At 46.3% G+C, this 17,841-nt stretch overlaps 2 protein-coding genes across 2 annotated transcripts; both read left to right on the top strand.

Moving 5' to 3' along the window:
• The first annotated feature begins 219 nt into the window (after positions 1–219).
• LOC135873559 (olfactory receptor 52E4-like) lies at positions 220–1,335 on the top strand. Its single transcript, XM_065398165.1, has one exon. It carries the CDS (start codon positions 220–222, stop codon positions 1,333–1,335), a length of 1,116 nt encoding a protein of 371 aa, XP_065254237.1.
• Positions 1,336–10,909: 9,574 nt separating this feature from the next.
• On the top strand, positions 10,910–11,848 carry LOC135887548 (olfactory receptor 52P1-like). Its single transcript, XM_065415278.1, has one exon. It carries the CDS (start codon positions 10,910–10,912, stop codon positions 11,846–11,848), a length of 939 nt encoding a protein of 312 aa, XP_065271350.1.
• Positions 11,849–17,841: the final 5,993 nt, after the last annotated feature.

Here is a 17,841-nt window from a genome sequence, read left to right as displayed (position 1 = left end):
CCCTCTGAGGACTTCTCTGGATTTGACTATGACCAAAATAATCTGGTGCCATCTGTAACTGTTGCCATCTCACTACTCTCCCCCTTTTCTAGATGGATAATAACTATAAACTATTTACCATACTGTTTGTTAGAAAGTGTGTAAACCCCCTCAATGTGCTTCTCTCCCTTCACAGGCACCTTGAGAATTTCTTAGCCCAACTGATGCATCGACCACCTCATGGCAGCTCTCAACCGCACCCCCTCTGACCGTTCACATTTCATGCTAATGGGAATCCCTAGCCTGGAAGCTGCCCATGTCTGGATTTCCATCCCTTTTTCTATGTTCTACATTATCGGCCTTTTTGGAAATTTCACAGTTCTGTTTGTTGTAGGCAAAGAGCAGACCCTGCACCAGCCGATGTACCTGCTGATCTGCATGCTGGCAATCACAGACATTGGCACGTCTACCTCCATTGTGCCAAAGGCTCTGTGTATATTTTGGTTCAATTTGAAAGGCATTACTGTGGGTGGCTGCCTCACCCGGATGTTCTTTCTTCATGCGCTTACTGCTATACACTCAGCCATCCTCGCGACAATGGCCTTCTATCGCTACATTGCCATTTGTAACCCTCTCAGATATGCTACCATCCTCACCAATGCACGGATCGCTAAACTAGGGCTAATGGGTTTGACAAGAGCTGTTCTCTTCATTCTGCCTCTGCCCTTGCTCCTGACCAGGCAGCCATTCTGTACCAACCGCATTATCCCCCATACTTACTGCGACCCTATGGCTGTGGTGAAGATGTCATGTGGGGACACCAAATTCGATGGGATCTATGTCTTGGTGGTAGCATTCATAATAATCGGGTTAGACCTGACGCTCATTGCCCTGTCCTATGGTCTGATTATCAGGGCTGTCCTCAGAATCTCCTCCAAGACAGCCCACCAGAAAGCCCTCAACACCTGCACAGCCCACATCTGTGTGATGCTGACATCTTATACTCCCTTTCTCTTCACCTCTATGACACACCGGTTCGGTCAGGGCATCCCTCCCTATGTTCACATCATCTTGGCCAACCTCTACTTCCTTGTGCCCCCCATGCTCAACCCTATCATTTATGGGGTCAAAACCAAAGAGCTTTGTGACAATCACTCCAGATTGACAATCGCCTCCCTGAGAGCACAATCAGGACCCGTGTGTTTTGGAATCCCTGTCTTTCTTGTCAGGTCTCAGAACACCACATTAACTGGGGGTTTCCTTCAGAACCTTTCAGAACCAAGACAGAACGGCGCTCTCTGTAGCAGGACCCGAATCAGTGATTTTTGCAGCTCGGAGCCGAAAATTAAACACTAAGAGTGAAATCTTGGTCGCACGGATATCAATGGCAAAACTCCCATCACGGCCAGAATTTCACCCTAAATCCACATGTAGGGACTTACATAAATCTACTCTCTCCTAGTCAAAACAATGAGGAATCCTTGTAGCACCTTAGAGACTAACAAATTTATTTGGGCATAAGCTTTCATGGGCTAGAACCCACTTCATCAGATGCTACTAGTCAGTATTTTATAGACATTTTTCATATCCCCTCTTATTCATCATCTCTGTAGTGTAACAATTCCCGTCTTTTCTAGCTCTCTCTGTATGAGAGTTTCCCCAAACCCTTGACCATTCCCTGAACCCCAGTAGTTCAGCCATATCCTGTGTGACAAAGGTGCCTAGTACTACATAGAGGAGTCCAGCGGAGGGTAAAACATTGACTGACTCATCTCATGGCATTGTGTTACCTATATGATTTCCCATCCCACTCCTCCTGCATCCCAGTGTTTTGATTAGTTTCTCTCCATGCTTGCACCGTGAGCAGGGGTTTCAGAGACCTGTGTACCATGATGCCTAGGTCCCTGTCCTGAGTTCATACAGCTAAATTTGAACCTTGTAAGATGTTTGAGGAGTTCAAGATTTCCCCTTCTCTGGGCATACACATTGTAGATATTGACATCAAAGTGTCTCTGCCATCATAGACTCATAGACTTTAAGGTCAGAAGGGACCATTATGATCATCTAGTCTGACCTCCCGCATGATGCAGGCTATAAAAGCTAACCCACCCACTCTTGGAATAATTCTCTCCCTTGACTCAGCTGTTGAAGTCCCCAAATCATGATTTAAAGACTTCAAGTCGCAGAGAATCCTCCAGCCAGCGACACCTGCCCCATGCTGCAGAGGAAGGCGAAAAACCTCCAGGGCCTCTGCCAATCTACCTTGGAGGAAAATTCCTTCCCGACCCCAAATATGGCGATCAGCTGAACCCCGAGCATGCAAGCAAGATTCTCCAGCCAGACCCTCCGGAAAAAAGTTCTCTGTAGTAACTTTTAATATCCCATCATTGACCATTGTTACTAATTACCAGCGATGGCACGTTATTGCCCATTCATCTCGTTTGGTTAGCTCCCTCTGAGGACTTCTCTGGACTTGACTCTGACCTAATTAATCTGCCATCAGCAAATGTTGCCACCTCACTGCTCAGCCCCTTTCTAGATTGGTAACAACTATAAAATATTTACCCTACTATTTGTTATGATGTGAGTAACCCCCTCGCTGTGCTTCTCTCCCTTCACAGGCACTTTGAGCATTTCTGAGCCTCATTAATGTATCTTCCACCTCATGGCATGTTTCAACCTCACCCCCTGTGACCCTTCAACATTCACCCTAATGGGAATCCCTGACCTGCAAGCTGCTCACATCTGGATTTTCATCTCTTTCGCCACGTTCTACATTATCGGCCTGTTGGGAAATTTCATGGTTCTTTTTTTTGTAGGCAAAGAACAGACCCTGCACAAGCCAATATACATACTGTTCTGCTTGCTTGCACTCACAGACATCAGCATGTCTATCCTGATTGTGCTGAAGGCACTGTGTATATTTTGGTTCAATTTGGTCAGCATGTGTGTATCATTTTTGTAGTTCAAGTTATGAATATTGGCTATGTACTTGTATCTCAGTGTGTTTGGATCCATGTAGCATAAGTGAAGCATTTGGAAGGTTCTTGAGAAAAAACTAATCTCAGAAAGTGCCCAGTCAAGAAACACTTAACTGACAATGGACTTTCAGAGATGCCAGTCCACATCTGAGCTTTCCTGGGAACGTTCAAACTAATGTAAACAATGGTGTCGTCCTGTAAACTGAGTCAGCATGGACATGTGACTTGCCCATGTGACTCCAGACTCTATCTTGCTGCTGTGATTTCCACAGTAAGAACAGAGGGGTGTCCTTCCACATGGCAGAGGATATAAAAGGCCCTGGAGACCCCTCCATTTTGTCTTCAATCCTCCTTCTTGCCTCTGGAGGAACTTTGCTACAAGCTGAAGCTTTGAACAAAGGACTGAATGACCCATCCCAGCTGTGGATGTACTCCAGAGACTTGATTTGAACCTGCAGTTTATTCCATCACTGCTACAAGCCTGAACCAAGAACGTTATCATTACTGTATGTAATTGATTCCATGTAACCAATTCTACCTCTCATCTATATTGTTTTTCTTTTATGAATAAACCTGTAGATTTTAGATTCTAAAGGATTGTCAACAGCACGATTTGTGGGTAAGATCTGACTTACCTGAGTCTAGGCCTTGCTGCTTTGGGATTGGGAGAACCTTTCTCTTTTACTGGGGTATTGGTTTTCATAACCATTCGTCCCCATAATGAGTGTCACTGGTGGTTGTACTGGGAAACTGGAGTGTCTAAGGGAATTGCTTATATGACTTCTGGATAGCCAGTGGGGTAAAACCAAAGTCTTCAATCTTTTGCTCCTTTGGTTTGCCTTGGTGTGCAAAGGAACCCCAACTTCAGGCTGTAACTGCTCTGCTCTAAGCAATTTGTCCTGAATTGATACTCTCAGAAGTGTCCCACCAAAGGCTGCATCGTTACAGACCTAACTTTACTTTCCAACTAATGTAGACCTGTGCAATCTATTGTAGTTAAAGACATTCAGAATGTCGATCTACCATCCCCAGAGTGATGGGATGGTAGAGAGATTTCACAGAATTTTAATGGCAGTGTTAAAGAAGTTTGTAGTCTCGGATGCCAAACATTGGGACCAACTCTTTCCCTGCCACCTTTTTGTGATCAGGGATGTGCCTCAAGCCTCCAAGCGTTCTTTCTCCCTTTGATCTGCTGTCTGGGAAGCAACCTCGAGACTTTCCAGACGTGCTTGGAGAAACATGGAAGAGCAAAGACTCCAGGCGATGAACACAGTCCAATACATTCTTCAATTAAGGAATCGCATCAAGACTTTGCAGGCATTTGCTAGAAGGTAAAAGAGAAGGCCTATACCAAGGGTCCAGCTGGGAGTTTTCAAACTGGGAAACTGAATGTTAGTGTTACTACCAAGCTTTCAGTTCAAATTACTGGTTCGGTGACAGGGACTGTCTGAGGTAGTTAGGCATGTGGGCCCCATCGACTAGGAGGAGCAGCACCCAGAGAAGGAAAAGGAGGCTCAGATAACAACGATCCATCTAGTCCTGTATCTTGTCTTCTGACAGTGGCCAGGTGCTTCAGAGGGAAAGAACAGAATGTTAGTGTAACTACCAAGCTTTCAGTTCAAATTATTGGTTCGATAGCAGGGACTGTTTGAGGTAGTGAGGCATGTGGGACATTGATGGACCTATCCTCCAGGAACTCTCTGGACCTACCCTGTGGAACTTTTCGCCAGAGGATGTTGTGAAGGCTAAGACTATAATTGGTGCCTACTGCCTCTGTGCCTTTAACCACCCGAGTCCCACTGAATGTGGATGGACATTGGGCACTTAATTCACATCTGTGCCTCTGAACCTCTTCCTCTATCCTCCCTATCCTAATTATAGTCTGTGCAGTCACTCTAGCAGTCCCCAGGCTTCAGGGCACATACTGATCACTGAAGGGGCTGAGAAAGTTGCTCCTGGCCATGGCAGAAGTAGTGCACTATGGGTTTTTATCATTAAGCAGGGACAATCTATGCTACCCTCGGTCTGAGAGACGCTATCAAATGGGTTTGAAACAAGTATGTGCCACAAGGAAAAACCTTTACATTGCGTGTCGTGTTCTCAGGGATTCCGCGCAGGGCTCGTCAGCTGGGAGGATAAGGAGGATTCTATGACTATGGGCAGCAGCATGGTAATGCTGATATAAAGGAACACATCTAAAACTTGGCTCTTCCTTTTCTCTCTAGGGATTCAGTTGTACCGGACCACTCTATCAAGTCTGTGAGATTCAGTTTGTCCTGACAATCTGAACCCCTGTTATTGGAGAATCATGTCTTCTCTCCCAAGGGAACCTCTCAGGCTGAAATTCTCCAAGGTCTATTTTCTGCTCTTCCCACTGGTAATGGAGCCAAGAGAATTGTCTGTGAATCCTGGCCAACCTGCGAGTCTGCAGGGACTGTACAGGGGAATCATAAAGGTTGTGGTTCAGCATGCCGTGTGTCAGACGTGTGAGATTCAGACACTGATACTCAGGGCTCTGCCTTCCTGTTGCAGGAAGGAGAATTCCTCTCTCTGCTGAGCGCGGTTTCGGTGAGTTGTTTGTTTCTGCAATAAAGTTAGTGCTAAGGGCTCAGGAACAGTTCCAGGGGTAAAGTCAAGAACCATCTGGGCAGGATTCACCAGCACAATGATTTGAACTGTTTAGTATTGTCAGAAACACCAAGGGATTTACCTGGTAAAATTGGAACTAAAAATGTTATAGAAATAGATTAGATAAATAGTAGTTGTTAAGATCAGTTCCTTGTCTCTTACTGTGTTCTTCTATCTGTCTCAGTAGCTTCCTCTTTTTGGGCGGTGGTTTTATTTTCTTCTTCGCTCATGGTTTCCAATTCAACAACTTCACTGCCCTGTTAAGAAGCGCAGGGACAGCCTCTGCAGTGGGTATCTGTGTTACCAGAGGGTTCACAACAGGAATGTGTTGCACACTGGCCAGATTTTGCCCTCACATTCTGCTTTCATTGGATCACTCCAGACTGACACTGGCCTCCCTGAAAGCAAAATTATGGCCCACATGTTTCGAAATCCCCATCTTTCATGCCCGGTCTCAGAACACCACATAAACTGGGTGTTTCCTTCAGACTCTTTCAGCGCCCTAACAGAATAGCGCTCTCTGTAGCACGACCCAAAGCCATGATTTTGGCCTCTTGGAGCCAAAAGTTAAACACTAAGGGTGAATCTGGTCCCATTTAAATGAATGGCAAATCTCCCAACATGGATAGGAGTTCACCCTAAATCCGTATGAAGGGAGTTAAATAAGTTGCCTGATTTGCACTTGCCATGAGCCTCCAGTGATTTCAAAAGGAGGCGTCCTGTGGCCTCTATGAATGGGTGAGCTTGTTTGGACCAAAGAAAAACTGACAGGAAAGTTGCTGAAATCTCAAACTCTCAGGCTTAGAGGGTCAGAACTATGATTATAATGTTGTTGGTTTTTTTTATGGGGAAAGGGGTCTGTTCTCTCTGAGCCCCTGCATCTCTGGTTCTTGAGCGGATGAGAAGTACCAAAAGGTAGTGAAAAGGAAAGCATGATTCTTGCTTAGAGGAAGCCAGGCAGTGTTAGAAATCTCACTGGGGGTGGTCCAGGAATGCACAGTGTCTGTGTGTGTGTGTGTGTGTGTTTGTGTGTCTGTGTGTAGGGAATGGACATCCAGCCTAATTCACAGACCAAGAAGGTGTAACAAGGCCTCCTGGGTCAGGGTGGTGTCTCAGGCAGTAACATAATGTGGACCACATTGTAGCAGATTGTTTCTGAGACTGTCCCGCTTCCGGACCATCCCTCCTCCCATGAGTAACCCCACTACAGCCTCATGGTAAGGTCAGCAATTGCCAGCACAGGAAAAGCAGCCTCAGGAAGGTCTGTCTGGGTTTCTAATGGGCTGCCATATGTTAATGATTTGTGACATTTTGAGGAAGAGTTACTCACAGTGGCTCCTTTTAGTCTCCACACCTTCTCTCCCTCCCACCAGTCCTGTCCCTCTCCCCTTCCCTGCACAGGCTGTGCTGCTGCTGGGGTTCCCTTTGCCCCCAGAAAGGCAGTTCAGGCTGATCTCCCCCATTTCCCAGGTGCAGGCAGACACTGAGTTTAGCCTAGTCTGAGGAGATATTTCTGTGAGCTGTCACTGTGGGGTCTGGTACCTGGTTTTGCTGCTCGGCGAGGGGTATTTCTCTGTAGCATGGCTGGAAGTTGTGGGGGTGGGGTACATATATGGACAGTGGTCAGAACTGGGGGTTCTGGGCAGGGAGCAGGATGTATATCAGCTGGCGGGCAGAACTGGCAATTATGGTGGCGGGGAGCAGGTAGCACACAGACAGGCAGGCAGTGCTGGGGGTTCTGGTTGCGTGGAGGGAGGTGTACACAGAGAAGCAGGCAGCACTGAGGGCAGTGAGGACATGCAGGGGGTGTACAGTGACCGGCAAACAGAGCTCAGGAGTCTTGGGTGGGGAGAGGCATGTTCACAGACAGGCGGGCAGCACTGAAGGTTATGGGCGTGGGGAGCAGGGTTTACAGGGACAGCTGTGCAGCAACGCTGACATTGAATTTTTCTTTGTGATTGATGGTCTAAGGCCAGTGCTAGAACCTTACCTGGCCCTGAGTATGTTTGGGGGCACCACAGGCAGGGGCGGCTCTAGCTTTTTTGCAGCCACAAGCACGGCAGGCAGGCCGCCTTCAGCGGCGTGTCTGCAGGAGGTCCCCAGTCCCGCGGATTCGACAACTAATTCGTCCAAGCCAGGGATTTCTCAGACCAGGTCTTGAAAACCTCTAAGGATGGAGATTCTACCACCTCCCTAGGCAACCCATTCTAGTGCTCTACCACCCTCCTAGTGAAATAATGTTTCCTAATATCCAACCTAGACCTCCCCCACTGCAATTTGAGACTATTGCTCCTTGTTCTGTCATCTGCCACCACTGAGAACAGCCGAGCTCCATCCTCATTGGAACCCCCATCAGGTAGTTGAAGGCTGCTATCGAATTCCCCCTCACTCTTCTCTTCTGCAGAGTAAACAAGCCCAGTTCCCTCAACCTCGCCTCATAAGTCATCTGCCCCAGCCCCCTGATCATTTTCATTGCCCTTCGATGGACTCTCTCCAATTTTCCACATCCTTCCTGTAGTGGGGGGCCCAAAACTGAACGCAATACTCCAGATGTGGCCTCACCAGTGCCGAATCGAGGGAGAAATCACTGTGCTCGATCTGTGGGCAATGCGTCTACTAAGGCAGTCCAATATGTCATTAGCCTTCTTGGACACAAGGGCACACTGCTGATTCATATCCAGCTTCTCGTCCACTGTAATCCCCAGATGCTTTTCTGCAGAACTGCTGCTTAGCCAGTGGGTCCCCAGCTGAATATTGTCTATGTATCTGCATTTGAAATGCACTTCCACCTGGGGAACACCCACTTGGCAAGAAGCTTTCAGTCTAAGGAGCTAGTTGGGAAGGGCCCATTGAGGGCAATGAGCTAGTAAGTAAAACAATTGGCCTGAGGAAAAACTCATCTCAGGCTTCCTGAGAACGCTGCAGACAGCCTTTAAATAATGGATACTATCACTCTACCAGGTCATTTGACCAGGCCACATAAATTAGGACTACATCTTGCGGAGTCTGTATTTTCCCACTAACTGGTTTGGGAACCAAGTTTTGAAACAAAGCGTTCCTGCCATATGCTATAGCTATATAAGGCTGGGAGTGACATCATCGGTGGTTCTTCACTCCTCACACAAGAGGATTCCTGGAAACACCTTAGGAACAAAGACTGAATTGGGGAAAGTGCTGGACCCAGGCTAACGGGATTTCTAGTCTGTGTATGGAAACCTCAGAAACCTGAGCTGCAAGTCAAATGCAGCTTCTGCCTTGAGAATCTGCCAGATGGCTTGTGAGAACCTGCTAATTCATAGTCAATCTAACTAGTGTGTTAAACTTAGTTTGGCGTATTCCTGATTTGCTAGGTCATCTTCTTTGCTTTGTTTGCTATCCAATATAACCACTTATATTCTATCTATTTTATGTTTTAATCTAAACCTAGTATTCCTTTAACTTAAGTGTCTGGGGGAAATATCTCAGCTTGGTTACCACAAGTGTGCATTTTCCTCCCCACATTGAAGGAACTGGGTAACAAATTCATACTGGTCAGAGTATGTACTAGAGCAGGATGGTTCAGCCTGGGGGTCCTAGACTGGGAACCTGGGGGTTATATTGGCTATAGCCTTTCTATTGTTGGTTCATGCAGTGGCTGGTCATCCTCTGCATCTGGGTGTGTCCCTGCCTGTGTGAATGCTCTCACTGTTTAAACAATGTACACCTTATTTCCAGTCATAATTGCTTTCAATTTACACCCATTGAATCGGGCTATGCTAGGCTGAAAAGCTTATTATATATTTCTTTCCTGTGTTGGAACTTAAAAGTGTTATCAAAAGTCATCCCAAAACCAAACTTGTTAAACTAAATGGATTGAAATCTTTGAGTCTATCACTATAAGGCAGGTTGTTTTCTAATCTTTTAATAATTCTCGTGACGCTTCTCTGAACCCTCTTCAATATATCAGCATCAATCGTTAATTGTGGACATAGGAACTGGACAAAGAGTCCAGCAGCAGTCGCACCAGAGGCAAATACAAAGGTAAAATAACTTCTCCACATCTCCTTGAGATTCCCCTAGTTATCATCCAAGGATCACATTGGCCTCTTTTGGCACTGAGTCACACTGGGAGCTCATGTTTAGTTAATTATCCCTTCACGCCCCCAAATCTTGTTCAGTCATTGCACTTTCCATGAGAGTCCCCCATCATGTAAGCATCACAAACATTCTTTGTTCCTAGATTAAGGTATCTACATAGGTATAGTAGAACACATATTGTTTGCTTTGACCCAGTTTATCAACCAATCCAGATTGCTCTGAACTGTGACCTGCCCTATTCATTATTTACAATCCCCCAATTTTAGTGTCATCTGTAAACTTCATCAATATTCAGGCATGAGACGGGTTAGCAGCTGAGTTGCTGAAACATGTCTCTACTTACACTTGTCAGTTAACACCTGTAACTTACGCCTCAGACAAAGCTGGGTTTCTGCAAAAAAGTGTGTCAACAAAAGAAACAAGGGGAGTAACAGAGGTGAAGGCCTGTACGCTGAATACCAATACCCTTGTGTCATTTGTGCCCATTCCCTTGAGCACAAAGTCTTAGCACAACATGATTATGTCTGTTTCCATGGAGAAAACTGGGCTCTTTCTAACATAGGAATTGCATCGTGGATCAGACCTATGCTCTATCTAGTTCAGTGTCCTCTCTCTTAGGCTAGGTCTACACTACATTATTCTCATTGCCCTTGCCTGAACCCCTCTAGTTCTGCAATATTCTTTGTGAGAGGGGTGCTCACTACTACACAGAGGAGTCCAGAGGATGATGAAACATTGATGGACTGATATTATGGCAGTGTATTATCTGTATGATTTTCCATCCCACTCCTCCTGGATCCCAAATGTTTTGCTTAGTCTCTGTCCATGCTTGAACTGTAAGCAGGGTTTCCCAGAGGTGTGTACCATGATGCCCTGTTCCCTGTCCTGAGTTCATGCAATTAAATTAGAACCTTCCCAGGTGTTTTCTGACTTCAAGCATTTCCCTCCAATGGGAATACACGTTGCTGTTATTGACACTGAAGTTTCTATGCCAACATGCTGCCCATTCACCTGGCTTGGTTAGCTCCCTCTGAGGACTTCTCTGGACTTGACTATGACCAAAATAATCTGGTGCCATCTGTAAATGTTGCCACCTCACTACTCACCCCCTTTCTAGATGGATAATAACTATAATCTCTTTACCGTGCTATTTGCTATAAAGTGTGTAAACCCACTCACTGTGCTTCTCTCCCTGCACAGGCACCTTGAGCATTTCTTAGCCCTACTGATGCATCAACAACCTCATGGCAGCTTTCAACCTCACCCCCTCTGACCCTTCAACATTCATGCTAATGGGAATCCCTGGACTGGAAGCTGCCCACATCTGGATTTCCATCTGTTTTTCTACGTTCTACATTATCAGCCTGTTGGGAAATTTCACAGTTCTGTTTGTTGTAGGCAAAGAGCAGACCCTGCACAAGCCGATGTACCTGCTGATCTGCATGCTGGCACTCACAGACATTTGCTCATCTACCTCCATCATGCCAAAGACACTGTGTATATTTTGGTTCAATTTAAAAGGCATTACTGTGGGTGGCTGCCTCACCCAGATGTTCTTAATTCATGCAGTTTCTGCAATGCACTCAGCCATCCTCGTGACAATGGCCTTCGATCGCTATATTGCCATATGTAACCCTCTCAGATATGCTACCATCCTCACCAATGCACGAATAGCTAATCTAGGGCTAGTGGGTTTGATAAGAGCTGTTCTCTTCATTTTGCCCCTGCCCCTGATCTTGATCAGGCAGCCATTCTGTAACAACCGCATTATCCCCCATACATACTGCGACCACATGGCTGTGGTGAAGATATCATGTGGGGACACCACGGTTGACAGGATGTATGCCTTGGTGATTACATTTGTAGTCACTGGGTTAGACCTAACGCTCATTGCCCTGTCCTATGGTCTGATTGTCAGGGCCGTCGTCAGAATCTCCTCCAAGATAGCCCACCAGAAAGCCCTCAACACCTGCACAGCCCACATCTGTGTCATGCTGACCTCTTATACTCCCTTCCTCTTCACCTCTCTGACATACCAATTCGGTCAGGGCATTGCTCCCCATGTTCACATCATCTTGGCCAACCTCTACTTCCTCGTCCCCACCATGCTCAACCCAATCATTTATGGGGTCAAAACGAAAGAGCTTCGTGACAAAGTGGGCAAATACACCAGCAGAAGGTGATCAGCGGGGGACACTGACTTTAAACCTGTATGATGAGAGGGAAAAACGATATCTCCTGCTTAATGAAGGGTGCTCTGTACCAGTTTGGCAGAGCTCAGCATTGTGGAAGTTCAGTCTGTGAAGTTCCTCACACCTAACATCTGTTCACAGTCTGTGAAGTTCATTCCATCACCAAGCACTGCACGCTGGCCTCTGGGTAAAGGGAGTAGAGTGGGGCCTTAGACACTTTACTAGCCAATTCCCCTGAGGTAGTGCAGAAGGAAAGTTCACTACAATAGTTCCCCACTTACACTTGGGAACTGGGAGAAATAGATGGGCTGGATTTAAGTGACGTGTAAATATATGTGTAACTTGTGAAATCTTCATATAAATGATAAAAGGTGAAATGGGTAACTTTGGGGAGCACACGTTCTGCGTAAGGTGACTATAACATTACTGCATGAGACGGCTGCCCAGAGACTGGTATAATATTAACCTTTTTCCTGTACTTTTTTATTATGGGGTTAGAGCAGTAAACATGACCTTCTTTTATTTGGCCTCTTGAACATATTTCATAACAAATTAAAGCTTAGTCAAGCAAGCTTCCTCTCAGATTCAGTAGTTAGACACAATGAAGGCACCCACAGAACTGATTCTCCTGAGCAAAAATGCCGACGAATTTACAAGCGTTCAGCATTAAAGAAATTAATGGAAAACTAGTTTTATTTTTTATCATTTATCTTACAAGGCATGCTTTATATTTAAGAACATGATTATATGAAAATGAGGAATATGGGGGTTACAGTACGCTCTCCCAAGGATTGTAGCAGTTTTCAAACAGCATTTAACATTTCCAGAATATTTCTTTGGAGCAAATATCAGGGGAAAGGTTATGATCTGCTCAAAGTAATTTCCTATCCATATATGTGTATCATTAATGCGTATGAAGTGATGAGATTTGTGTTGTACAGTGGTCACTAAAGCATGCTGTAAGTTGGGAAATCTGCCAGATATTAGCCCCCACCCTGAGTCAACAGCAGGGAAAGTAACCAACACCCAGACAGGGTGTCAAACAACCCATCAACAGCTATTGTCCAGCAAGGGAGTCACAATGCAATAACTCACCTGCATGAGGCCACACCAGAGGAATTGCTCATCTTGTTTGGAGAGATTCAGGAATGCCCCCCAGACTGACATGCCTGAACTTGTGCTCCCCAAGCACATGGACTGAGAGTATAAAACAGACAGTGTGGACACAAACTGGGCCCTTCTCCTGTCCACACCTATCGTGCAAGCAACCAAGACACCGAGAAGAAGACAAGACTCCAACACAGGAGATTTGCCCAGCTTTAAGGAACAAACCTGTGCATTAAGGCCTGCGATATCCAGTGGGGTGAGAAAAAACGGCTTCATCTAGTTGCTGCCCAGTCTAAGAGGGTTTAGAGTTTAGCCTGCGAGGTTAGATTTTATTTCAGTTTGGTAACCACTCACTTGTTATGCTTTGATATATAATCACATAAAGTCAATCTTTATAGTTAATAAATCTGTTTCTTTGTTCCACTTGAAGCAGTGCGTTTGGTTTGAAGCGTGTCAGAAACTCCCATTGGGATAACAAGACTGGTACATATCAATTTCTTTGTTAAATTGACGGACTCATATAAGCTTGCAGTGTCCAGCGGGCATAACTGGACTCTGCAAGACGGAGGTTCATAGGGTGTGTCTGGGACCGGAGATATTGGCTAGTGTCATTCGGTTGCAAGTAGCTGGGAGCAGCTTCCATGTCAGCGGCTGTGTGTCAACAGCCCCTGGAGTGGGGGTTCTCACAGCAGAGCAGGGTAAGGCTGGCTCCCAGAGTCAAGGATTGGAGTGACCTAGGAGATCACCGGTCCGGATAACACCAGAGGGGAACGTCACACACAGATCTATACAAAGCAGCAGTATTACTTCCCAGAGGTACTGAACTTGTAGCTAATTTAAAATTGAGTTCAAAGAAGCCAAATGTTCAGCAAGTAAATTATCAGAAAATGAGGCAGACAAATCAAGTCTGAAGAGAAGTGTTTGAGAAAAGCAAAAAGGCAGGAGAGCAGCTCATTTTGTGGCAGACCAGGGAGGAGAGGAGACCAGCTACTGGCAGCTCCAGGGGAGCTGAGCTGAAGGAGGCAGAATCACCCCGAGCAACTGCCCAAAGGTCCCTCCCTGAGGGAAGGGAGGGCCTGCTGTAGGTAGGGTGACCAGATGTCCCGATTTTATAGGGACAGTCCTGATATTTAGGGCTTTTTCTTATATAGGCATCTATTACCCCACACCTCCATCCCTATTTTTCCTACTTGCTGTGTGGTCATCCCAAGAGGGATGCATTCATCTTGAAACTAGAATTTAAACTAGGCTGGCCAGGGGCTGAACACCTAAGCCCAGAGATAAGTGGGGAAGTGGAATACTGGGAGGAAAAACAAGGAGGAGTGTACAACAGGGGAGGCCTAATGATTTATACTGAGAAAGTAGGGCAATCGGCTAGTTATCTTAGCGGCATGTACACAAAGCAAGAAGCCTGGGAAACAAGCAGGAATAATTGGAAGTCCTGGAACAGTCAAAGCACTATGATGTGATTGGAGTAACAGAGACTTGGTGGGGTAGCTCACATGACTGGAATGATGTCATGAATGGGTATAAACTCTTGAGGAAGGACAGGCAGGGGAGCAAAGGTGGAGGAGTTGCACTGTATGTAAGAGAGCGGTACAATTGCTCAGAGCTCCAGTATGAAACTGGAGAAAAACCTGTTGAGAGTCTTTGGGTTAAGTTTAGAAGTGGGGGCAACAAGGGTGATGCCGTGGTCGGTGTGTGCTATAGACCACCGGACTAGGAGGATGAGGTAGACAAAGCTTTCTTCTGAGAATTAACTGAAGTTTCCAGAACACAGGCCATGGCTCTAATGGGGGACTTTAATCCCCCTGACATCTGCTGGGAGAGCAATAGAGAAGTGCACAGACAATCCAGGAAGTTTTTGGATTGTTGATGACAATTTCTTGGTGAAACTACTGGAGGAACCAACCAGGGGCTGTTCTCCTCTTGACCTGCTGCTTACAAACAGGGAAGAATTGGTAGGGGAAGTAGAAGTGGGTGGCAACCTGGGCAGCAGTGACCATGAGATGTTTGAGTTCACGATCCTCACAAAAGGAAGAAAGGAGAGTTTAGCAACATACGGACCGTGGACTTCAGAAAAACAGACTTTGACTCCCTTAGGAAACTGATGGGCAGGATCCCCTGGGAGGCTAATATGAGGGGGAAAGAGTTCAGGAAAGGTGGCTGTTTTTTAAAGAAGCCTTACTGAGGGCACAGGAACAAACCATCCCGATTTGCAGAAAGAATAGTAAATGTGGCCGGCGACCAGCTTGGCTTAACAGTGAAATCTTTGGTGAGCTTAAACACAAAAAGGAAGGTTACAAGAGGTGGAAACTTGGTCAGATGACTAGGAAGGAGTATAGAATATTGCTCGAGAATGCAGGGTGTAATCAGGAAGGCCAAAACACAACTGGAGTTGCAGCTAACCACTAGAAGAGGCAGTTGCTGCCCAAGATGAAAGGAGAACGACCTTGCTACAAGCACCCACCAGAATACGCCTTGGGGTGATCAGACTCCCTTCATGCTGCCTTACCCCAGATGGAGACCTTGGGACTTTCACAGGGAGGTGGTAGAAAGTGTCCCAGGTAGGGCCACTTTACATAGGTGGTGGGTATAATAGGCCAGGGGAGGCTAAACCTCCTGTGTGGTTCAGCCGCTGCTCTTCCACCTTTGAGAGCACGGACACATGGGCTGTGGTGGCCCTGCCTGCGCTCCACCCCATATGCTCCATCCCGATTCTCCCCATGGCCCCACCCATGATCCTCCTCTTCCTGTTCCTGCTCCGCTCCTCTGCCGAGGACCACACTGCTTCTCTCTGAATCCTTCCTCTCCTCCTCTGAGAGGCCCCCACAGCCCACCATTTGACAAGTCTCTCCGCTCTTCCACCCTCCGTGGCCACCCGGTTGCCATGTCATTTGCTGGGTCCTGACTCCCTCCTCTCCTTCACCCCCATCCTCCATGGCCCTCCCACCAAGAGCTCGCTTAGTCCCTTTTCTCCTCTATCCGTTCCCCCGTGGCCCTCCAGCTTCCGCTTGATAAGTCCTTCCTCTCCTCCACCCCACTTCCCAATGCTTGCTAGTCCTTCCTCTCCTCCATCCTGACCCCCTCATCTCCAAGACCCCTACTGCCTGCCACTCACCAGTGAAAAACTTGAGCTTACATTTTACAGATCACTATGCAGTGGAAGGCACTATAATTTTGGGTTTATACTCCAGTGGGGGATGTGAGCCTGGGGAGCTGGGAAATTGGCTAGTGTCAAGGTGTCACCCCCACTCTGAACTTTAGGGTACAGATGTGGGGACCTGCATGAGATAACCCCTAAGATTATTTACCAGCTTAGATCTAGTAGCTGGCACCACCAAATAGGTTAAACAAACTATGGGAGAGTTTATGGGAGAGTCATTTGGAAACTCTGTCTTCCCCCCAAATATTTCCCCAGTCTTTATCCCCCTTTTCCTGGCAGGATTGAGACTGATTCACCTCCCACTAATTCCTGGTGAGCCCAGATCCAAAAAACCTTTGGATCTTAAAACAAGGAAAAATCAATCAGGTTCTTAAAAGAAGGCTTTTAATTAAAGAAAAAGGGTGAAAGGAATACCTCTGTGAGATTAGCATGGAAGCTACTCTCACAGACAACAGATTCAAAACACAGAGGATGTCCCTCTGGGCAAAAATTTAGTTACACCAAGAAACCCAATTTGATTCTTCCTCTATGCAAAAGAAGTCACAAAAGAAAATAAACATAATCTACTACATTCCTTCTCTAAACACTTACTACTTTTAAGAAATGTTAGATGGCTGTTTCCTGGATCCTTCACTCCGGCACAAAAGAGTGATTTCCCTCCTCCATCTTTGAAAACATCTTGTCCCCCCATTAGTTCCTCTGGTCAGCTGTCAGCTAGGCTATGTGAAATTCTTAACCCTTTACAGGTAAAAGAGGAATTAACCCTTAACTGTCTGTTTATGACAGCTAGTGTCTGCTGTTTGTATTTGGGTGGCTTAGATAAACCCTCGGGTAGCTCAGTTTGGGTGCGTGGCACCATCTGCTGTCGTGTGGTTGATAACAGGGCCTAGAAACGGTGAATTACCAGTAAAGCAGAGTGAAAAAGGGCCAACCCAGCACGGTCGTTAGAGGGGTGCAGAAGTTCCCATGGCTCCCAGACTGCACGCAGGAGTGAAAACCCATCACATTTATACCCTGCGGAGAACAAATTAGGCCCCCAGGCATCTGTGACACAAAAATATGGAAGGTACTGTAGCTTGAAGAAAAGATCCAGATGTAGCACTTGTTTGATTCCTTTACCACTGTGTTTTCACCCCAGCAGGGCACACCTACCTAAAATACCACCATATTGAAATGATCCCAGGGCAACAGATTAGGAAAACTCTGTGGCTGTTCCCTTGTAAAATGTGGGATACCATGTGAGACGAACTCATTTTGGTCCTGGGAGTGGTGAAGGAATCACCCAGTGAGTGGAGAAGTCCCATTTTATTAGGTCTGATGCAGGATAACACAATCCATTGAATGTTGATGTTTACCTGATGCAGAGAATAGACAAACTATTAGAGATTTTGAGAGCTGCAAGAAATCCATCCGCTTTAGACCTAACAAAGGAACACTGGCAGATACCTTTGACGCCAGAATGCTGGGAGAAGAAAACCTTTTCCACACCCTTTGGCTTGCAAGCATTCAGGATCACATCATTTGGCCTTGACAGGGTGACAGTGATGTCTCAGAGGTTAATGGACTGGACATTACAACTGCATGGGCAGTATGCAGCAGTACACTACTCCGATCAATTGAAAATGGTTTTTGGTCCCATATCTTGTAGCAGCATTCCCACACATGGTGGAGATGGCAGTATATTACACACAGGAAAGAAAGCCATCAACAA

Source organism: Emys orbicularis, chromosome 1 (assembly GCF_028017835.1).
Source record: "Emys orbicularis isolate rEmyOrb1 chromosome 1, rEmyOrb1.hap1, whole genome shotgun sequence".
NCBI classification, from domain to species: domain Eukaryota; kingdom Metazoa; phylum Chordata; order Testudines; family Emydidae; genus Emys; species Emys orbicularis.
The sequence above is the reverse complement of the archived record's forward strand: the minus strand, read 5'-3'. Positions and strand labels throughout refer to the sequence as shown.